General features: G+C 42.8%; 1 protein-coding gene across 2 annotated transcripts; it reads right to left on the reverse strand.

Moving 5' to 3' along the window:
* On the reverse strand, window positions 1–24457 carry LOC135112548 (protein amalgam-like). Of its 2 annotated transcripts, none has more exons than XM_064026997.1 (9): window positions 24350–24457; window positions 19070–19241; window positions 7594–7749; window positions 4936–5306; window positions 4583–4723; window positions 3713–4001; window positions 2931–3073; window positions 2443–2650; window positions 1–1321 (listed from the first exon to the last, which is right to left on the reverse strand). In XM_064026997.1, the coding sequence occupies exons 2-9, from the start codon at window positions 19122–19124 to the stop codon at window positions 1209–1211; spliced, it is 1476 nt and encodes a 491-aa protein (XP_063883067.1). In that variant the 5' UTR covers window positions 19125–19241; window positions 24350–24457; the 3' UTR covers window positions 1–1208. The 2 variants fall into 2 exon arrangements, with proteins under 2 accessions (XP_063883067.1, XP_063883066.1); XM_064026996.1 differs by lacking the exon at window positions 24350–24457 and adding an exon at window positions 19396–19675.

Raw genomic sequence — 24457 nt, forward strand, 5'->3', positions numbered from 1 at the left:
ATTCAAAAAAGACATTTATTTACAGCACATTCAGTAAACTGTATATTGTATATATAAAAGTAATCTCCACGTGGTGTGTTAAGGAAGTAGCATAAAAATGACAGGTGTAAACTACCTCACTTCACAGGAATGTTGCAACACTGAAACTCGATGGACTAGTTCGTCACTACATCAGCGGCAGCACGATCTGATGTTACTTCTGTTATCGATCATTTGCCAAGATATCATGCACAAACCCTGTTATGATCTATTCCATGCACGAAACATTAACATCGCTTAATTAAGCAGAGACACCTGTGAGCGAATCTGACGGGGCACCCTGCACGTAGTTTTATGGAAATATAATAACGCAGCGGGTTTCTCTCCTTTGTTGCTCCACATAAATGTCAGCATTACAAAACGACACAGCCTGGAAGCGCCACAAGCCCCGGCACAACACTGCATCATTTTAGATGGTAAGGGATTACTAACTTGAAACACTATCATAAAATAGCAAAATACATGTAGGTTATGGACTGATCAAGCTACAACGTTATAAAAATAAAATAATGGTGACATGGAAACAAAAAATATTCGGCCATCAAGGTGCAAATAACTGGCAGTATGACCAGCGCTGGGAACTCATTTACTCACCAGTAATGGATTGCGAATACTTTATTATGTACAACTTTATTTCCCGAACGAGTCCAACGGTATAATAAATGGTTAAAAATATATTTGATAAAACACTCATTCAGTTTGTCACGTTCACTTTCTTACTGATTAAGTTAATTGACCCTCACAAAACACACTTATTTGTATTCCAAGTAGAGAACTAAGAGATGGAATGATTTACAACTTTATACAAAAGATACAAGGACCATCACGCCGGAGAGGTGGGGTGCACTTAGCGACCATCCATTTATCCGTCCATCCACCGCAATACAACGTGGTCAGTGCAACACAAAGTTCTCTCCACGGCGTTGTCTTACAGACCACATCCTCGTCTTCACTCAGCAGCACTCTCACGCCTTACACACGGCTAGCATACCTCACGCTTCTCACAACAGCGAAGTTTGACACAACTTAGCAGTACTAAGAATCTTATCCTTGTTAACACTAATCTTCATTAAATTTGTGAAGAAAAAAAAAATATTCTTAAGGTCATTTTGGCCATCCACCAAAATACCAAGGAAATACAAAAAAAAGTAAAAGTAAAGCACAATAAACTAGTTTTCTCTAAGAAGGAGGAAAGCCGACAGACAGACTAATAGCAGCATCCCTGGCGCTGCCACTCCTGCCCCGCCGCGGCCGCCGCTCGTGGACTGCAGCACCGCCATGGCTAAGGGAGAAAGAGACTGTGAGGGAGCCAACCTGCTCTTTACCGATCAGGGAGTTGACTATCTCAATGTTTTCATCAATGTTCTCTTCAAGAAACCCATCTATCTTTCCATACCGATCAATTCATCTAGTAATATACATACATACATATATATATATATATATATATATATATATATATATATATATATATATATATATATATATATATATATATATATATATATATATATATATATATATATATATATATATATATATATATATATATATATATATATATATATATATATATATATATATATATATATACACACACACACACACACACACACACACACACACACACACACACACACACACACACACACACACACACACACATCTATATCTATCAAACGCTCTATCAATTGTACAGGGCTGCATGATGATATTGCAGCACAGAGTTCGGCTACGTGACAGTCCTGGTAGATTAAGGCCAATAAGAAATTTATTCACAGCGTGTAGCATTCACCTGAACGGTCCAGATTTGCATAATTACGTGAACACATAATGTGATTACACGTTTTCGCCAAGAAATACATATTATAAAAAAAAAACAAACAAAGCTTGTTACGCACAAACCAAATTATGGAAACTAATCAAGTGTGACACTCACGCGTGCCGCTTTTATCACAGGAGAAAAATTAGTGTACTTTATATTTATATATTTATCTGGTTTTACCTTGAAATGTCACACTATATAATTGATCTGCGCGTGATGAGATGCACTCATGCTTGTCACAGGTGACATGGAGCGTAGGCGTGACTTGTTCACAGGCCACTCCATCACATCTACTCAACTGTATTTTGTATATTTTTTCTCTATTCAGTTTCCGTGCTATTCTCGTCCCTTTTCACAAACGCCGGCATACCTAAGGGGAGCTGCACTACTGTTGAATATATAATTTTTTAGGCTTCAATATTTAACTTACTTTCCCTTTAAATGGCCTATCATTATGATGTTTCAAAACTATCTAAGTTTTTTTTTTTTTTTTAACCGGTTTATTCAGTGGTTAGCTTACTTCATTTTGAGAATCCAAGTGAAACAACAGACTAATTATTGCACTGCTTCTAACTAACCTTTCTTGGTGGAGAAGTGGAAATGGTCGCTCTCCGATGACCAGCCGTATCTGTTGCGAACCCTCACCACCGTCACGTAGTCAGTCGCCGTCTCCAGTCCTCGCAGAGTGTAGCTCAGGGTCTGCCGCGCCCCGCGAGACCAGCTTCCTGGCTCCACTTTCCTCGATACACTCTCCCACGCCCCGGCCATCACCACAGTGTGATTGGGCTGCCCGGAAGGGAGGGATAAATAGTAACAGCTTAATGACAATGAAAAACTGACACTGACAAATCCGTTCAGTTATCGTAAAGTTTCGAATCTAGGTTCGAATTTCTCAGCGTGTACACCAGAAGGACGCAACATTATAATTCTTCATTTCTTCTTTTATATGTAATAGTTGTGGTAGCAGTAGTATCTCAGGTTTACATTTGTAGTTCCAACACACACACACACACACACACACACACACACACAACCACACACACACACCAAACAAAGTGAGCCTCACCTGCCAGGCTCCGAGGTGAGCCCTGCGGTACTTAATGAGGAACTCGGTAATGGAGTAGTAGCTCTCCGTCTCCCACGTGAGGGTGTACGAGGTGCTCTCGCCTCCTATGGGGCTGCTGGTGAGCACAGGGGGCTTGGGAAGGCCTGAGGGGGAGGAGTGGATTGTGAAGAGCGAGACAAGGCAAATCCGAGGAGATGAAAGAATGCCCGGGGAGAAGAGAAGGGAGTGAGGAGAGGAAGAGGCAAAAATGATAAAGGGAGAGATATGCTGATTGTATTGCTAATATTTCACAGGCTTATAGAGAAAGTTGAAAGAAGGGAAAGCAGTTGGTTATTCCTTAAGCAGGTACAAGATTATGTAATGTCTGGTGGATGCAGTGGACAATTTGAGAAGAGTAAGATGAATAATTAAGGAGCAGAGCTGGGGAAAGGCATTACAGTGAATATGAAGACGAAGACTCTGCGAAAATAAAGAATAGGCTGAAACAGTTGAGGAAACTTGAAAGAAGAATGGGAAGAAAATCACCAAGGATAGCATGGTAAAAAAAAAAAGCGTGAACAAAAATTATTACTCACTTAGGCTTGTCTCCAGATGCGTCAAGTACGAGAGGGATTCTTCCACACCTTCGTTAGAGAGAGAGAGAGAGAGAGAGAGAGAGAGAGAGAGAGAGAGAGAGAGAGAGAGAGAGAGAGAGAGAGAGAGAGAGAGAGAGAGAGAGAGAGAGAGAGAGAGAGAGAGACGAGGAGAAAAGAAGAAAACATAGAAAAACGGATGTCACAAACCTGTCACCTGTATCACGGCATCCTTCTGGCCGTGTGGGTTCTCCGCTATGCACACGTACGTCCCGAAGTCCTTTTCAGAAACATTGGTTATGGTAAGCGTGTGGCGGTGGGCGACGTGCGTGAGGCTGATGTGTCCCTCTTTCACAGTCTGAGGCATGTGTCGCTGTGTGTTCATGAGGGAGCTTGGCAGGGGATGTCCATCAAGCGTCCAGATCACGTCAGGGGAAGGTCGCCCGTGCACCACACAAGCCAATTCCACGTGGTCACCGTCCCCGCTGCGCACCACAGCCTGCAGGGAGAGGGAGCAAGGGATTCTGTTGACCGTTGTAATTAGATGCAATTGTCCGAGAGTGAGTGAATGTCTGTGTAAAAAGATATGTTATGCAGCCCCTTCTTCCCTTGACAGTAGTCGGTGAAAGGCCTTTGTTTGCTTTCCAGATTGGAATGAAAAGAAAAACTTGGGAGTAAGATTCATAAGGACGTGAGTAAACATTTGCTCCGCTACTCAGCCAGGCAGGACCACCTGGAAGATTGGCTGACATGGTGATGCCCTTATGTTACGCAGAGACACACAAAGATGTTTGTCCTCTGGAGACAAATGTTGTGAACGAGGTAATGATACGTAGACTATTAAGGGGAGGAGGCTATTACTGTGTTGACAGAGGCGGAGGAGGAGGAGGCTCAGGTGTGGTGGCTACAGAGAGGGGGAAATAAAAGTGACTGGGTATTAAAGGGAAACAATAACGTCTTATGATTATTACACAGCTATGTTTTCTGATCTAGCTTTACGAGTACAATGAGAACAGTGACTGCCTGACAAACTCCTCTCCTCCCTATACCAAAATGAAGGTTGCCGTGCGAGTCACTCACCCTTTCGACGTTGACCTCTGGCGGGTACTCCACGGTGATGGTCATGGCTGCCGAGGAGGACTCTCCCACCCCGTTGTCCGCCGTGCACAGGTACGTTCCCTCCACGTGTCTGTCCACTCCCTTCAGGTACAAAGTCTTGCCCTGAGGTCAGAAAATGATAAAATGATAATACTTCACGCACACACACACACACACACACACACACACACACACACAGAGAGAGAGAGAGAGAGAGAGAGAGAGAGAGAGAGAGAGAGAGAGAGAGAGAGAGAGAGAGAGAGAGAGACCCTAGTCAATACAGTGCCATGATGCCTGGGGCCGAGGTCTTCCCACAAGCTCCCCATTCTACTCACCTCGTGGGTAGTTAGGCCGGAAGGCAGCAGACCCTCCTGACGGGACCAGCGGATTACAGGCTCTGGGTTGCCGTGGGCGCGACACTCCAGCGTGACATCCTTGCCCCTAGGGACGTGCTGCTCTGGGGGCGCGAGGGACCTGATGGAGGGCGGGAATTGCACGTCGAGGGTGTGCTTGAGCATCACTGACGGCTCCACGTCGAAGAGGCAGACGTAGCTGCCGGCATCTCTGGGCCTGGCGTGAGATATGGTGAGTCGCGTGCCTTCTATGATGAGGCGTCTGTCCCTCGTCACCTTCTCACTCCCCACCGACAGGAGCCGCTCTTTGCCCCCCAGTGCCGGTTTCTTCTTAATGATGAGCTTGTGGTGGCCTGCGGGAGAGGGAATGAAGTTTAAGCGCAGCTGAAGCTTGAAAGTTCGTCCCTAAGGTGTTTTTTTTTTTTTTTCGTCTTCAATCTGATTTTCTTCAAGTCAGGTTTGAGCGAAGACGGTGATATAAAAGATGAAAGGAAAACGATAAAATAACGAATGGGCAGAGAAACGACATTGTTAAAAGTGTGAGGGGAAAGCGAGATAATTACGCAAAAATCAAAGGAGGCGAGGCTGTAAAAGTATAAGAGAGAGAGAGAGAGAGAGAGAGAGAGAGAGAGAGAGAGAGAGAGAGAGAGAGAGAGAGAGAGAGAGAGAGAGAGAGAGGAGGGGTGAGCAGCACTCAAACTACGTGTAAACAAACCTAGCATCATGTAAGCTAATCCTCTGAATAAATCGGAAGTTTGAGGGAAATTCGACGTAATATAACACACTTTGGAGTCCACGCGCCGCACTTTTGGTGTAACGATCGGCCGCTCCAGGAACCTATTTCATCGAGCTCGTCATAAATAAGTTGCACAAACCATATGTGGCGGCACCACCTGGGCGCGGAGATAAAGGTGAGTAAAGGGAATCTCTAAGAGGGTTGAGAGGCGGAGAGGAAAGAAGTGTTTGGAAGCCTGACTTGGTGGGTAAACTTCCTCTCAACGCTTTTCACGATATCAGTTAAACATTAAACATCGGATAAGGAAAAGCTGAAGGCCACATAACAAGGGCACGTAGTTTTGAGAGTAACACTTTAAGGTTATGAACTGGTAATAGAATGAATCACTTGACAAAGGTACACATTTAAGGGAGCACTACTTTAACAGAACAAACCAAATAACAATGATTCATGTAATTTTTGGTGACAACTGAAGCTATGAAGCAGCTAACAGAACTGTCATTTAAAAGTTATTTCCATGCTCACGAGATCAGTTGGCGGAGACGCACGCAGCTTATGTAGGTCGTCTCACATGGAGTCTATAAAGAAGCAGTGCAGGAGAAATTGTGTTAAATGTATAAAGATAAGAGCCACGACTCTCAGAGGAAATACAAACATGTGCCACGCGTGGGTGGTTAAAGAGGCTGCTCTGAGTGGTTCCGTAAATCCGGTAATGTTAGATGTTCCGATATTTCAGCGATCCGGTGATCCCTTCTAAAAGACGACGCTGACAGGCGAGGATCCAATGTTCTTGTATATAGGATTTCCCTCAATTATTCGGCTTTGACTAACTTTTACGTGGTGTTAGCGGCGGTACAGACTTTTGGTTCTGTCAGGCCTTTGATGCCTTTTTACGCACACATTTTTCCCAATGTGTAAAGTGAATGCGAGAGGGTTTTTGCATATAATGTTCTTTCATGTCAGAAATCAGGAAGAACAAAGCCATTGTTTAACGAACTGACGAAAAACCCCTAAAAGCAAACAATGACGTGACGTAAATGTGAAGGAAAAAAATGGAAATGGACAGTTGTGAGCAGCACGCGAGGAAGTAAGGGACAGACGCAGATGTGGTTATTATTCAAAATTATGTTAAATCTGCATTTTATTTTTGAAGGCAAGTAATTTAAAGCTCATGATTTGTGCCTACAATAGCAGCAGCAGCAGCAGCAGCAGCAGCAACAGCAGCAAACATCTTTACGGTGAACATTTTGTTGCTACTTCTCACTTCCAAGTCTCGTTGCTGGCTGGCAGAAGCAGGATGTAGGAAAACTCGAGCCTTTCCTTGCCAGCACTCCACCTAAAGCCTGAGGTGCACCGAAGGACAGGCTTCTGGTACCTAGAAGCTGTTATCAAGGTCTGGCTTAGAGGAAATGTGCAACAGAACGTGATAGAGCTCAAGAACGTGTCTGAAGGATGATGAAATATTACTGTCCTTTTACTTCAATGACACAAAAGACAATATTTAGTCTGGTAGTCGGAAGGACTTCAGGTCATGAGATCATGGCTCATTAATTGTGTCTCATTACGTCGCGAGGTTTCCAAACACCAGTGAAATGTTCCGGATAGCGCAGTTAACTCAGAATCAACATTCAAGTACGTGGTTAAAAGAGGTCAGCCTGTCTATAACTGCGCATCCTCTCGTAAGTATTAATCGGAAACTGAGTGCCTGAGGAAATCTGTGGGACGTAACTATGATAACCTGGGTGTCAATAATTATGCAAAGTGTTAAACAACTACTAGCAGTTAATTCCGCAGCCGAGTAAAAACATCTTTAAGAAGTGTTGCCTGGACACGAAATTATACTGATTGTGTGTGTGTGTGTGTGTGTGTGTGTGTGTGTGTGTGTGTGTGTGTGTGTCACTTACCAAGGTCATCCACATCGCAAGGAATCATGACGGACTGTCCCACCTCTACCGTGAAGGTCTGCGGGCGGGCCGTGAAGGCGGGCACCGATTCATCCACCTCCCCGTGGCTGTAGTCATAGTAGTAGTCATACAAGTCGAAGTAACTTTCGGATAACCCTGGAGTGAGAGAGAAGTGTTACCCCTGAGGGAGTAAGCGCCGAGGCATGGGAAGGAAACATGGGAGCGGTCCTACATGCGTAAAATTTGAGGGTTAGAGCAGTGGAGAGAGAGAGAGAGAGAGAGAGAGAGAGAGAGAGAGAGAGAGAGAGAGAGAGAGAGAGAGAGAGAGAGAGAGAGAGAGAGAGAGAGAGAGAGAGAGAGAATAGCCTTTTGATGATGAATAGCAAGAAGAGGCCTACTGTCAGATGAGAATCCTAAAGCTACTAGCACACTGGCTGCCAGATACAGCTGTTTAATTTCAAACAAGAAAATCTGTGTTATGCTCAAATAATATATATATATATATATATATATATATATATATATATATATATATATATATATATATATATATATATATATATATATATATATATATATATATATATATATATATATATATATATATATATATATATATATGAGGAAAGTAAACTCAAGCTATTTGAGATTAAAAGCGCAGAAAATAACAAATGAAAGACAAAAGACAGAGAGTGTAAAATGGTATGACAAAAAGGATGAATTTGGTGAGTAGTAAAACTTTGTCTTAGTTGTAATAAGATTATTACGTAAATCTTTACTTGGAAGACAAAACATTAGCTGCCTGTACGACATCCATTAACTAATAACATTAATAATACAAATGATACCAAGTAATGATGATAATAACAATAATGAATGATGATGATGATGATGATGATGATGATGATGATGTTAAAAATAACAACAACGATGTTAGGGATAGCTAGGATCATTATATTATTATTATTGTAATAGGTTTCCCTCCTCTCTGTCGGGCTTGTGTGCTGAGGTCAGGCCAAAGTGGATGTTAGGAAAGCTTGTTCAGTATTCATTTCTGGAAGATGTAGAAAGCGATACATGTACGTAGTTTATTCATTATCTATGCAGCATTACTATTACTCTTAAGTGTAACCTTTATTTAATAAGATGTCAACCTTTCCCGCGCCCGGCCAGTGGGTAGGAGCGAGCGGTGGAAAGATTGAGAGACGCTTGGTGTGCGATACGCTCAGCTGGCAGACTTGTCCAGAACGTTGTCCTGTGTAAATTACTCTTGTAAATACACCATAACTTTAATCACCAGGTGTTTCCACATTACACCAACTTCTTTGTGAATTGTCCACCGCAAAGCAGAACCAGAGAGAGAGAGAGAGAGAGAGAGAGAGAGAGAGAGAGAGAGAGAGAGAGAGTCTAGTCATGGTGAGTACAGCGCCAAGCCATGACAGCCTGATACTTATCTGACTCAACTTCACTGATTTTACTATAGCAACAACAACAACAACAACAACAACAACAACAACAACAAGAACAACAACAACAAGCAGCTTTCCTCAGTTTCCTGCGTCACAAGTGTGGTTCACTCAAGCGCTGAACCAGCAATAACTAATCTGCTCCTTCTATTAGAGGCACAACCACCTGTTGGCAGGGCGTCATTGAGCGGCATCCCGACCCCTCCTCCCCAACTCTTCCTCTCTCTCTCTCTCTCTCTCTCTCTCTGATCTTAACGGTGTTGCTCTCCTTCGTGATGCGCTGACCCTGAATTATTGATGTTTCGCAGGGTATTTTCTGGTGCGCTGGTGATACACTATATGCACGACGGTCTTGAAGTTTGGTCTGTTTATTCCCGCTCACTTGTCCATCCACAGCAGCGGCTCAGCCTCCCTGGGCAACAGCCGGGACTCAGTAAGTTTGGAGCTTTCACTGTGCGTCTCGTGCCGTTAAGGGAAGGAAATATAAACTAAAAACAAGTATAAAAATGAAACGGAATAAAAAGTTAAAATGCAGAAAATTACCGATTAATTGTCATTGTAAGGTATGACTGAAAGATTTAAAAAGTAATGGTTTTTAAAGATTTTTTATAATTTTTTTTTTTCTAATCTAACGAGTCTATTTTTCTTTTTCTGGTGCAATCATGGCCACAAGTCAGCAGATAACACTCAAGTGAACTGTGTTTTGGATTTTCCTGCAATCTGAAGTCCTACACTCTGCTAGAAATCTAACTAAATCTGACAATTGATAGATGGTAAGCAGATCTGAGGATTCATGAAAGAAGGAACGCGTACCAGTGGAAGGGCGTGCGGTATGTTATCTGACTAATAACGCTGAACCTTTGCATCAAGAAAGCACGATACTGAATGCGGCGGGGGAGAGAAACTTCGTGAGGCTTGGAAAAAAAAAAAAAAAAGACAAAATGGGAGGATGAGATAGACCGAAGATTGACAGAGTAGTGGATCCACACACACACACACACACACACACACACACACACACACACACACACACATACAAAAAAAAAAAAAAAAAAAAAAACTGACCCTGAGAGGAGGATTTTTCGAATGGAGAAGATAATTTTGGGTGGGGGAGGCCGCTGGGACAAGAAAAGTAAGGGAAAATGGACGATCTCTTTAGCTTTAAGGGAGAAGTGGATTATGGAGGCATGAAGGGAGGCGAGGCGGCACGGGGCAGGAAAAGAAGACTAAAAGTGTTTTGTTATGCGTCAGTAATAGCATCGTCGTGAATGGAAGTAAGGCAGGCGCTGTTACACATTGCTTAAAGTTGCTCTCTCTCTCTCTCTCTCTCTCTCTCTCTCTCTCTCTCTCTCTCTCTCTCTGTCGACCCGCTCCTTGAAGTTTGGGGTGAACTGAAATCTCAGCATGAGGTTGGCTTGCGTCTTACGTTTAGCTTTACTTGAGATCACTGACGTCTTCGTGAACTACTGTAGACTATGTGATGCAATTTTCTTCATGGTTGGTTTAAATAAGATACATACATCCACACAGCAGGAAATACAAGGTGGATAAAAGGTATAGTCTGCCACGAAGCTTAGGAAATGGTAAAAACAGAAAAATGCGCCACAAACTTCAGTAATGTTCAAATAAGGACAAATATCGGAAAATAGTAATGCCACAAGTATCGAGTCGAGCGTTACAGAGGGGTCGTGACGCCAGCTATCACACAGAGCAGGCGTGACGCAAACTAACAGAAAACTTGTCACAACCGTAGATGGGGAACACTTTTTACCGAGGGTTCTGTATGACAAGTTGTCATGTCAGTCACGAACCGTTGACTTCTTGGGATTTCATAGAGAACGACAGGAAATTTGTATGCGGTGTCTTTACTTTGCATACGCACGAGTGCTAAGTGGAATAGACTTTTTGATTGTTTTATTGGCTAGGATAATACAAGAAAAAAAAAAGCGGAGGATGAAATATATAAAATAAAGTAAACAACGATAAATTGAAGGAATTGAAAATAAAAGAATGAGAGAAGGGAAAACTCGAGACCTCCTCCCTGAGGTTTGTTTGCAAAAAACCTAGTGGATAATCTCTCCCCTTTTTCCCCGAAGAAACCACCAATCATTTTTTTTTTCTCCATGTAACCACCAATCACGTGCGTTGCTGGGGGTGTAATGACAGGAGGCGCAGGAGAGTCTCTTTCCCAGGCTGGCCTCCACACAGCTTCAGTGCACAACTTTCCAGACAGCGATTCCAATTTAACACTACTCTTCTGACTGTGAACTCATAAGAATTATGCATTTTGTATCACGACGGAAGATCAGACGAAGAAGTGGTGTAGGGAAACGTAAGGTGAAGGAATGGAATATATTTGACTTTAACGTTTCGAGATTCTGAGGAAGGTTCAGTCAAATCTCTAGATAAAAGCGAAGAACCTCTGTCTCGTCTTGGTTTTTTTATATACCATTAACCCCACTTTACGTATCTCAGCAGTTGATCACGGCGTGACGAACTCGGTTGGAGCATAATTCAAGTTTCAAGTAAATATACAGTCAAAACTTCCTGTTACCCGGACATCTGCTGCAGGAATTTGCCAGTCAACAGTCGCTTGCCCCGTCATTACCAAGTCTCCCGCCGAGGCACTGACGCGCTAATGGCTAGGATGAACCACGTCCAGCTGAGGGTGATGGCCTGGAATTCAACTTCGTAGACCTACAAGGCGACGCTGCAGTGAGTCATGTGTTAATGCCTGGTGCACTTCGACGCTTCAGCCTCACTGTTATGACCTGCAGAACGCTCGAGAACTTGCTCAAACTAACTTTTGTAGATGTCTGTATATATACGTACGTATATTAAACGACACGTACTTAACTATTCAGTGATACTGTTGGCGCTAGACGAAACGCTCCTGACACTATACAGGTGCTGGTTATATCGAACGAGTTGCTCATGGGCCTGTCAACACTTACGTTCCTTTGAGATTAGTGTTTGCAGTGTTGCAGTTGTCGAGCATCGACACTTGATGCCGCCATTCCAGTCAACAAAATGCTTTCCGCCGTGACTCGGGACAGCTCGTCGTCCTCATGATGTCTCTTCCATTGACGCGTTGATTGAAATGCGTCATGTCGCACGGAATACAATTTGAGCAAACAGGACGCAGATGATATTTCTTTTTATGGTGAGTTGGTACAAAAAACGAGCCGAACGAAGAACCACGAAGAAATAAAGGGAAATAATGGTTCTTTCTACACTGCGTGATGACGTGTGTGTGTGTGTGTGTGTGTGTGTGTGTGTGTGTGTGTGTGTGTGTGTGTGTGTGTGTGTGTGTGTGTGTGTGTGCATGGATGAACAGATAGATAGATAAGTATATATATATATATATATATATATATATATATATATATATATATATATATATATATATATATATATATATAGGAGAGAGAGAGAGAGAGAGAGAGAGAGAGAGAGAGAGAGAGAGAGAGAGAGAGAGAGAGAGAGAGAGAGAGAGAGAGAGAGAGAGGAGAGAGAGAGAGAGAGAGATGAGAGAGAGAGAGAGAGTACTTGTAATCTTATTCGATCTCAGTCACTCATTAACGTAAAACTAAGAATACAAAGTTAATATTCATGAACGTTATCTTCTTTCTCAGCTCGCTGCTCAATAATCAAACAGACGCACCTCAAGATTAAATATGTTTGAAGAGATATGAGAGAAAAAAAATCCCCAAAGATAAAGTAACAAATAGCCAATTTTTCGTTAAGTCCACTCTTAGTATCTGACTTATCTAGGAGGAGGAAGAGGCAGGCGGGCCCGAGATGAGGGAATCACTGGGATCAGCAGGAAGAGGTGGAGGAGGAGGAGGAGGAGGAGGAGGAGGAGGAGGAGGAGGAGGAGGAGGAGGAGGAGGAGAACGAGGAGGAGGAGGTGGAAGAGGAGGAGATGTGGTGCAGTGCGGCGGTGCTCTTCACTTGTGCCCACCTTCACCACCAACCACTCCCACGTTTATCAAAGTTTAGCCGACGTATCCAGTCCCATCCACGGCCCGCCCCCTCACCCTCCCTACCTTCTCTCTCGCACTGATCTCCGCCACCTCCTCTACTGCCTTCATGATCTTTTCCCAGCTGCTCCTCCTTCACCTTCCCTTGGTCCGCCATAATCACCTCGCTAGCCACGCCACCAAGGCATGAGGCGCGCACCTGCGATGTGGTATGTTGGTATGTTACAAGCAGCACAGGGAGCTGGTGAAGGGGAGGGACAGAGTGGCACATGCAGGTCATGTGATGTGAATTATCAATGGTCATACAAAACTACAAACCAGAATGCCACATCAAAACAATTAGCGCGAGTGCCGTTGTAATAATTCAGTTTGAGTTCTTTGTGGCACTAACATGGTGGTACTGTTGCGTGGCGGACCTCAGCAGGGAACTGTGATCAGTCATACTCCATTAAGTAATGAATAACAACTTCTAACTGATAATGTGCTCCAGTGTCTATTGACCGCTGGACAGGGACTGCACCCCACTCCTTCCTTTACTGTTGTCACTACAAAGGATACACACATCTCATTCAAGTTGTAAAGTTTTGTCAAAGCACATTATAGCTTAACTTTGTTCCTAATTTTAAAAATCCCAATTAATGAACCTGGATATACTCGTAAGTAGCCAATCCAATACTTTCTTGGTTCTTCTGAGCACCGAAGTTACTTTTGATATTAAGCTGCCAGATGGCTAATTACCACAGTGCAGCACACCCACCGTGAAAGTTACGTGTACATGAGCGTCCGTTGCAATACCAGTGCCTCAGTGCTTGAACGAGTGTCCACTGTATCGGAATATGAAAACACGTGAGAAACCTGCCTTCATGACAATGATTGCTTACTACCTGCCTGATTGGTATAGCGCGCGCGCGCACACACACACACACACACACACACACACACACACACACACACACACACACACACACACACACACACACACACACACACACACTAATAGATTCGTCGCTACATCTACTTTGATATGATAAGAAAAGAATATCACGTTCATACTTAAGTGGGGAAGGAATCAAAACCGCAGACCGCCTGTGCCGCGTCTGTGGCGGCTCAGGCGGCGGCAGTAGGTTGGGCACAAGGCTCCCCCACCCACTCCGTATCCATCCGCCCACAAATCATCGGGCCACTCACCGCCGCGCGACAACACCATTAAGACTTCAAGTTTATTCGAAAACACGAGAATTTCAATGCCACCATGAATAAATGCAATGAACGATGTGTATATTTGAACTACCATACTTCTTAAGAAAAGAAAAGTAATATTATTGATTACCGACATATGAACGCCGTCTTACCTCTCAACTTTAAATTTCTTACTCCCTCCGTGCACTTAGTGGCTGTCGCTGGTGTGAATTATATACCGAAAGGACTTTTGCTCTTATCGATTTCCGCGTAAACAGCAGCGACGGGTACTGTTCATCATTGTTCAGGGAGCACCGTGTGGTAAAACTTTTAACAACTACCGCGTTATATTTCTTGCATTACAATGAACCTGCCTCTCGTGATAAACAGCTCTGTGACGACGGCAACCAGAGAGCTTGATCACCATGACTAAATATAAGACAGACGAGTTTTTTTTTCCTTGTCAAATACATTATGAATAGTGTGTATAATCTCTCTCTCTCTCTCTCTCTCTCTCTCTCTCTCTCTCTCTCTAGTGTGTGTGTGTGTGTGTGTACATCATACATTCTCACAGCCTCCATACTGCTGCTATTATTATAATTTTTTAAATACCAACCGAAACAATTAATTAATAGACCTCGCATAACTTGTCGCCTTTTTCATTACCTTTCGTCCGTGACACACTATACTTCCGTGCGATGTATAGATGGCCATCTCTTTTTACAAAATTACACATCATGTGTCATAAATATAAAGTTGGCGATGTCCTTGGTCTGAATTTCAATTAGGCAGGGCGTAATGCGGCATCAACTATTGCTTTTGATGCATTGCACTCACCATATGAGTCACGCATACAGGCACACACACACACACACACACACACACACACACACACACACACACACACACACACACACATATATACTCTCACCATGACGACGATGGAAACGATAACAGTGGTGGTGATAATGACGATGATAATAATGATGGTGATGAAGGCTGTAAGGCCACTCACTTCATTCTCATCATGCGTCTGGCAGGCAGTGTTTGTGCCGCTGACAGATGATGAACTGACTGTCGCCGCCATCAATTGGCTTGTTACATTAAGCTGCTACTTAACTTACTTGAATTGACTTATGGCTAGCAAGTACGAGGACCGCCAAGGTGTGTGTGTGTGTGTGTGTGTGTGTGTGTGTGTGTGTGTTGTAAGGGTGAACAGTGTCAGTTGCAACATAGACGAGCCAGAAGTTTGTTAATATAAATACCTAAATTATAAATGCTCTCTCTCTCTCTCTCTCTCTCTCTCTCTCTCTAAAGCAGAAAGCGAGCACCCACCCAGCCATCCACACGCACAATATTATTATTTCTGGTATCATTATAATAACCACCATCACCACCACCACCACCAATGTAATGTCAGGGCTGATGTTTATTCTCTGCTGTAGGTGGAAACACAACTTGCTCCACTTCTCATTAACAAGGATTTCTGGTTGTAATTTCCGTTACTCAGAGCCCATCGAGCAGAATTAATCATCCGCAAAGGTCTGCGACACCCAAGAGCGCCGTGTTAACCTGGTGCTACGGCGTCGCTTGTGAGGGGCGCCATTAAAGGAAGGAAAAAAAGAGGGTGTTTTCTCTGATGATGAGCTTGAGGAGGAAGAGGAGGAAAAGGAGAAAGAGGAAGAGGAAGAGGAAGAGGAAGAGGAAGAGGAAGAGGACGAGAAAGAGGAAGTAGCACTATCCTTTTCGCTTAAATACAATTATGTAAAGGTGATAAACAAGACCTCTGACTCTCTCTGTATGTGTCTGTCCGTCTCTCTCCCTCTCTCTAAGGTTAGTAACTATGACACCTGACTTAATCCACGTATCTAAATAAATTCTACTGTTTAGGAGAGTAGTTTATATTTTTCGTCACTTCGTTTTGATTTCAGATAATACTCGGATTGCAACAGTGAGTCTGAACGGAGGCTCGGGATTTACATGGCTGAGGTATCACTGTAATGTCAAGCCTCGCCGCCGCACGGAGCTCCTGCATTGTTTAGTCTTAGCGGAGGGGCTCACAGACCAGCTCGGAAAAGTGTGTCGACACCGCTACTGAAACGCATCTCGATCTGGGAAGTGAGTAATATCAGTGATAATAATAAGTGATAATAACCTTTCCTATTCTATTTTACCGTGCATTTTTCTCTTGCATACACACACACACACACACACACACACACACACACACACTAAAAAAAATGTTTTAAATATAAATACACACATGACAATCTAATTTGTCAGTAGAAGTGTGCATGTCAACGCTTTCTCTTCTACACGCGTTCTTCGTTTGATGAAGAAAACACTATACTTTCCTTACACGGTGAATTCATAATACATTCTTTTCTTCACTTGGCTAGGAATTTAAATGGTGTGCTGTAACCTCATTTCGTTGATAATAAAGAAGAGTAATGATGCGTCACAGTAATAACACCATGCTTCCTCCTGCCCCGGTGCGTGCTGGAATTCCTCAGCGTGACACTTGCAGGCATTGAGTTGCTGCTGAGTGTGTTATGTGACGTGTTTATCTTTGAACGTCTGCACTCACTCATTCTGCTCTTTCTGGCTTTTTTTACGATGACTTTCACTTTCTGTAATCTCCTTTCCGTAAGACTTATTTTTTTTTTTACGCTTGTAATGAGTTTGTTCAGTCTAAATGGTGTGTGTGTGTGTGTGTGTGTGTGTGTGTGTGTGTGTGTGTGTGTGTGTGTGTGTGTGTGTGTGTGTGTGTGTGTGTGTGTGTGTCAGAGCAAGAAATTGTATTAGAATAACAATAATGAAAATAAATTTGCCTGTCCATCAAGCGTATCTTTAAAAATAGGGATTTCTTGAAAATGAATATTTGCTAGATAGAATGTAGTCTGTTACCAAAGGGCATTATACATAACAAAACCGTCCTTTTGTAATGTACTGTTCGCTCTATAAATATCATGAATACATTATTTGCAGCAAATATTTTTATTACTTTAGCAATTACATGCTTATTTCACCATTTCAATTTAGTAAATTTAGTATTACATGTAAAATGTGGATGTGCATTATATACTGCTGACGTTATTATATAGAGAAGTGTTGAATTTTATTGCCACCTCCACTGCCTCTGTTAACTCCCACCCTCACCCAGCCATACCAGTGCCACCCCCACCTGCAGCACTGCCCTCCACACCCGCACCACTCCCCTCCCCAGCCTGACACCGCCATCCCTTCCCGGCTCTCCCACCCATACCGATGTCATGATCACCACGGCCCCACACTACACCTCCATCATGTCTATCCTCAACTACCATTACAGCAGCAGCAGCAGCAGCAACAACAACAACATAAACATAAACAAAGCCAGTTATTACTACTACCATTATCGATGCTACAACAGCAACTACATTACTAACACCACCACCGTCACAAACACTACATAGGAGTGATGAGAGCCGGCAGCGTTGACTTTTTTACAAGAAACACAATCCTGACAAGGCATCTTAAGCGCGTCCGAGGAAACAGGCAAAACTAAATAACAGCAATAATCATCATCATCAGCCTACATGAATTCCACTACAGGACAAGAACAACTGAATCAACACGACGAACCAACAAATCACACCACACGTCACGCACGCAAATCACACAGTGCAATAAGAAAACACGTGAATAATACCCACAAAGAGCACTATTTGATGCCCACAGGGAACGACTCTCAGTGTTACGTACATACACACACAACACACAAGAAGAAAATAAGTAACAGATATTAAAAGAAAGAAAGAAAATATAAACCGGCAGTAAAAACACACAAGCGAAACCTGTTGGAACAAAACGCGCAATGAAACGCATGAAGCACAGCTCTCTCCCTCATTAAAGCGGCGGAAATAAAAAGATATCGAAACAAAAATAATTATTGCATAGAGGACACTGTGTCATTAAAATTCGTAACGAGAGAGAGAGAGAGAGAGAGAGAGAGAGAGAGAGAGAGAGAGAGAGAGAGAGAGAGAGAGAGAGAGAGAGAGAGAGAGAGAGAGAGAGAGAGAGAGAGAGAGAGACTTCAACTGTATTAAAAAACATTTTGAGTAAATTCAACAGAAAACATTCTTCTGAAATGACATGAACAGGAAAAGCACGACACACACACACACACACACACACACACACACACACACACACACACACACACACACACACACACACACACATACACACACATACCACCTTTTAGTGGGAAACATGGACGCCTATAAAACGTAATATTACAATCCAGGAGAGTGAGGGAAAATAAAGTGTTTGGAATATGGTGGAGTAAAGTGCGGCGGGACACTGAGATTGCCTTGATAAGTGAAGGGGATACGACACCTTTTGTGGAGGTAATATTGGCTGTTAATCTTTTTTCTGCCTCCATTGTCACGTCACGCTCGTCGCTTCCTTTCATCGGTGAATGTAAGAAACTTGGTATTATCAAAAGAAGAAAACTAATGAAAGCGATATTATGAAAAGAATGTCATGAAAAGTCGTATTTCAGGAAAGAAAAAAGCTGGATATTGAACAAGAGACGGAAAGAGAGAGACAAAAAAAGAAGAAATAAGTGCTGACAAATGATTTATACGATAAATGAAGCAATAAAAGAACAAAAAGAGGATGGGAGGAGCAAAACTACAAAGTAATGTTGAGGGATGCAGAAAGAAAAATAAAAACGGGCACGGTGTTTTATCAAGCTGCTGAAAATTAAGAATGGGAAACATTTCATGGCCAAAATAAATATCTCTTCATTCAGGATCACGATTCCATTGGTGTCATGCAAGTCACGAGATGGTTTTGATTCACCTTGAGGGGTCAGGAGCAGCAAGGTGAGGCCGACCCAGCCCAGGTGACGCTCCATGGTGGCGGAGCAGGTCACGGCTTGGCGGAGGGGGGAGGGGCGGGGACAGGGAGTGGTGAGCGTGGCACTCTCTCCCACTGCTGCTGGCGACGCCTGGCTTCCTCGTAATGTCCTCAGCTGTTGGTGGTGATGACGGCGTTAGTGTGCGGTCTCTGGTGAGTGTTCCGCTTTTTAATACATTTCTTCTTTTCGGCACAGTTAATATTTAAAATTTTTGTAAGAGCAGTAATTTAGTTTTATGACTGGAATCACAGAAACGAAAATAACGCACTCGTTTCGCTCTCTCTTCGCTTTGCGGAGGCCACGGCTTTGCTGACCGGCACAAAGTTTGTTTCTGTTCCGGATTATTGCTGTCGAGTCCCTTCCCGGAACAAAATCCAGACGGCTTCCCATACGACTCCCGCTGGCCACACACACACACACACACACACACACACACACACACACACACACACACACACACACACACACACATACACACACACACATTCAAGGCTCATGGATTCAAGGCTAAGTTGGATATTAAAAGATATGGGGAAGGGACAGCACGAGCATATCTCTTTTCCAATAAAGCACAACTAGATAAATACAACTAGATAAATAGATATATACACTTCTCTCTCTCTCTCTCTCTCTCTCTCTCTCTCTCTCTCTCTCTCTAACAGGAGAAGAATAACAATGAAGTTGGCCATTTAGTTTAAGAACTAATACTCGTACAAGTCATAGGAAGGAGGAAAAAGGGAAATAGGTAGATAAAGCCCTAGAGTTGACAAGTATTGGTGAGGTGGACAGAAAAGGAGTGAAAATAAGTATATATATATATATATATATATATATATATATATATATATATATATATATATATATATATATATATATATATATATATATATATATATATATATATATATATATATATGGGAGGGAAGGGGAGGCAAGAAGCTAGCAGGGTCAGAAGAGCATCCTGCTACAAGACAGCAAGAAATGTAACACCGAGACGGTGAGAAACTGAACACGGAGGAGAGGAATCGATGAGATGAAAAACTTTGAGTTGAGCCTCCCAGTACGGGAGCAGTATTCTATAAATGAAGGCCGTGTTATAACGAGTTAGCAGCTGGAGTGAGAAAAGAATGTGCGGAGATGACAAACAGAACAGCCAACTTCATGGAGATTATTTTAGCAAGAAATAAGTTGTGAAGTTTTCAGTTGCAAGTTTTAGATAAGAAAGGCAGTCCAAGAATGTTGAGAGCAGAGAAAGGAAACAGTTGAGTGTTGAGGGAATTGTTGTCTTGAAGATTGCGTTGAGTGAACAGATGAAGGAACTGAGTTTTGAGGCTTACAACAAGTCAAGGTTTGTCTTACCACATTCGGAAATTATAAAAAAATCACAAGTTTGGTGTTCTGTGGCTTCTACGCGTAGTCTGTTTAATTCCATTCAAGCAAATAACGCCAGGAAATGTTGAGCAGTCATCAGTGTAAGAGGGGATAGGAGTGGATAGGGCAAGGATTCTGGTTGAGATAATTCATGAATTATAGAGTGCGTGATAGGACAAAGACCTGCGGAACTCTACTACGTCCACATGGCAGCACTAAAACGACCAGAAAGGAAACATGAGATAAAGGTGCAGAAAGATAGACGGAGACAGCATGAGGAAAGCTTAGGAATTTTAAAAAAGTTAAAGATTTATGTCAGACTCTGTTAAAGTCTCTTGATATACCAAAGGCAAGAGCGAAGCTTTCACTAACATCACTGCGAGAGGATGACTAAGATTCAACAAGAAAAGCTGGAAAATCGCTAGTGGATAATCTTTTACAAAATCCATACTGATGATCACACACACATACCCATACACACACACATACCAACACACACACACACACACACACACACACACACACACACCACACACACACGTACGTAGATGGATAGGTACGAACAGGTATTATAAAATTCACGGTGTTCCCAGCACGCAATAAATATTACGTGGCCATTACGTCGCTGGTACATCTATACCTAAAACTTTCAGATTTTTGCTCACCATGTAACATTTCTTGTTTTTTTTTTCAGCTTATCAGTGTTCCAAATAATTTTTGATATTATACTTTCCTGTGCCATTATGCTCTCCCCCGCCAAAACCGCCCCCCCACGAAAAAAAAAAAAAAAAAAAATCAGCACGAGCCCCAATTAAGGCTGCGTCCCTCATCTCGCTCGGCGTGCGTTGGTGTCCTCTCTGTGCGCCGCTAAATCTTCCCCAGCTTTTAATTCCGTCCATCGTTACCCTTCCCTCGAGCACTCAGTGGATCTGCAACACTTCCAACACATCCCATTTGTATCTATTGATTTCCTCAATAACACACCTGAGTCTTCCTGGTGCGAAAAGACGTTACGTGCATGTTAAAGGTGAGCACGTGAGCTTGTCGCTACTCGACTTGGGACCCTAAGACTTAAAACCACTACCACCTCCACCATCAACAAAAATAATAATAACAATAATAATAACAATAACAATAATGGTCTCATTTCTCAAATCTTGCAACAATAACAATAATGGTAATGATCGTGGATAACAATAATAACAATGATAATAATAATAATAGTAATAATAATAATAATAATAATAATAATAATAATAATAATAATAATAACAAAACAACAACAACAACAACAACGTTGCTGGACGGGAAGGGTGACCAGGGCAGGGGCTGAAGCCATCCAAGCTTCCTTAGGGAAAAGTAACTCTCCCCTTGACATTCACCGTGAAGCCTGAATGGCGAAACTAGTTGGAAATAAAAACATTTCGTCCTTGGTATGGTTTTCCTTTTCTTACATCAACTAAGACTTGTCCGGATACGTTTAGTCAATACAAATGGTAGTAAACTAAGTCTGCCCTTGAACAAGTGCATCAGCGATAAGACAGTGCATCAGGCGACAGCTTCAGGAGTGTGCAGCAAGGATGGGATGCCGGTGCCCACAACAACACACTGACGATCTCGAATTAGACGCGCTAATAAAATACCACGTGCTTAACCTTACGACGTGCCACACCATACATTGCTTCAAGGCAGAGACAGACGATGGCGATCAAATGAAGAGATTCCGAGATGGCATCAGCTCTGACGAGCTCTACTTTTACGCCAGTGTTGTCATATTATCGTTAAAAGATGTACTTCTCAGCCAATCTGTGCCAAATAGGGTTATCGTACTTTAGAGGCACGCCACGCTACAAAGTTCTATCGCATTTATCATTAAAACAAAATATCGCGCTTGTCAGCCAATCCTTGACAAAGAGTGTTATAGAATTATTGTTAAAACAAAACACCGTACTTTTTATTCACTCAATGCCACAAAGTTTTACCGTATTATTGTTAAAATAAAATATCGTATTTTTCAGCTGATCTTACTCCTTTAAAGTTTTGTCTATTTATTTCCTTTATTTCTATTCCCAGCGATACGCGTTCACTTCTTGATGCAAACAAGTTGTGGCGTAGAGAGCTTATATAATGAAAATTAATAATTTTCACAGTGCTATGCTAAAACATGTAAGTTTCAGAAGGATTACAGTCGGAAATGAAAGAGCGAGAGCAGTGACAGTAACAGTATCGCTCTGCACAGATGGCTCGGCCTGCATAATTAAATATAAAGAGTAAAAGTACGATTACCTGCTTCTATAATTATATGTACGTCAAATCGCGCCATACGGCAAATGTAATTATGAATAATCTTTCTGGGTGACGAATTATATAGATGCAATCTGGTGCGTCAGCGACTACGGTAAATGGAATCACCAGAAAGTATTTCAACTATAATTATGATTAATTTCGATGATGCGCGAAGGTGATGAAGGTATAATTATTCCCGGCATTACTGCAGCAACTATTTTACGTTTATTTGTAGATAATTGTATGTATTTAGAATGAGTAGCTGCCTCTGCGTTACGTTTATCTGCCAACAGTTGTGTGTGTTTTGTTTTGTGTTCCCTTGAGTGCTATCACGTCCTGCACGCCACCCAGCGATGCTATCAACCTGTACTCCCACCGCAGGCACACACACACACACACACACACACACACACACACACAGAAAGAGAGAGAGAGAGAGAGAGAGAGAGAGGAGAGAGAGAGAGAGAGAGAGAGAGAGAGAGAGAGAGAGAGAGAGAGAGAGAGAGAGAGAGAGAGAGAGAGCAGATCCAGGAGGCTTGTTGGTTTATAACGAGGGTATCTGTTCATCTGTACAGTGTTAGCAGCAAACTGTGTGTGAGAAGACAATATAAATAAAAAAGGTGGTGTGTCTGTGTGTGTGTGTGTGTGTGTGTGTGTGTGTGTGTGTGTGTGTGTGTGTGTGTGTGGGTGTGTGTGTGTGTGTGTGTGTGCGCGCGCGCGTGCGTGCGTGCGTGCGTGCGTGCGTGTGAGTGTGTATGTGTCTGTGTGTGTGTGTGTGTGTGTGTGTGTGTGTGTGTGTGTGTGTGTGTGTGTGTGTGTGTGTGTGTGTCAGAATGCGATCTCTTTTGTAAGTTGAGAAAGAAAAATATTCGCCCACCATCAGTGTCCCATCAACGCCTGTGCTGCCTCTGTCACTCGCGACACCTGACAGGTATGAACACACGTGAGCGTGAGGGACAGCATATGCACGATTGGGAATGCCACGAACGAAAAGAGAAGAACTTGGAACACCGGCATCCGTCATGAGAGAATACCACCCTAGTCTTACTTCATCCGCTGCCTCGGTCACATGTGAGGAATGATCGCAGGTAAAACATGCAAGAATAAGTAAATAAAAAACTGTCGCCTTCCGGGCCTCGCTCCTTTTTTTCTAAGCACCACTTTGCTAAGGTTGCATAAGAGGGACATTTCGTACGTAGGATTACCAGATGAAGCTCTCAAGTCACTTGGTATTACTGTATTTCAGTATTTTTCCTGGCCCGCTGCGAAAAAGTTTGAAACACTTTAGGTAGCTGAATGCTGATCCGTATTAGAAATCTCTCTCAGGATAAACACTTGAAATGTGAATAAAAAATCTATATTTTGAGTCTTTCTAAGGAGAGATCAGGCAGAATACAGCACCATCTATGGGAGGGTTGTGCCTCCGTTGATATGACAACCTCAATGGGCTTCAGGATGCTGTCCATACAGGATATGACACTTGCTACTAATGAGTACTCGCTGATTACAAGTGTCCACCCTCAGCTTTCCTCTTGACATCACGAACTGATGAGAGAAGAGCAAACCTAAAAGTAAACTTGGATGAGGGAGCCGCGCGGCGTCACACACACGAGGCAACGCCGGGAGCCACAGTCTACACGTCCTCCTCCTTACACTGCCCAAGCGCCACTACT

Source organism: Scylla paramamosain, chromosome 24 (assembly GCF_035594125.1).
Source record: "Scylla paramamosain isolate STU-SP2022 chromosome 24, ASM3559412v1, whole genome shotgun sequence".
Taxonomy (NCBI): domain Eukaryota; kingdom Metazoa; phylum Arthropoda; class Malacostraca; order Decapoda; family Portunidae; genus Scylla; species Scylla paramamosain.

What these genes read in the sequence shown, in the direction of transcription:
- LOC135112548 (XM_064026996.1), bottom strand. Translation starts at nt 19,599, where the DNA reads ATGTGTGTGTGTGTGTGTGTGTGTGTGTGTGTGTGTGTGTGTGTGTGT. An exon ending in TGCCGTGATACAGGTGACAG is followed by an intron (nt 3,074 to 3,712) that starts GTTTGTGACATC and finishes CCTCCCCCTCAG; the next exon opens with GCCTTCCCAAGCCCCCTGTG. An exon ending in CCACTTCTCCACCAAGAAAG is followed by an intron (nt 1,322 to 2,442) that starts GTTAGTTAGAAG and finishes TTTCTCCCTTAG; the next exon opens with CCATGGCGGTGCTGCAGTCC.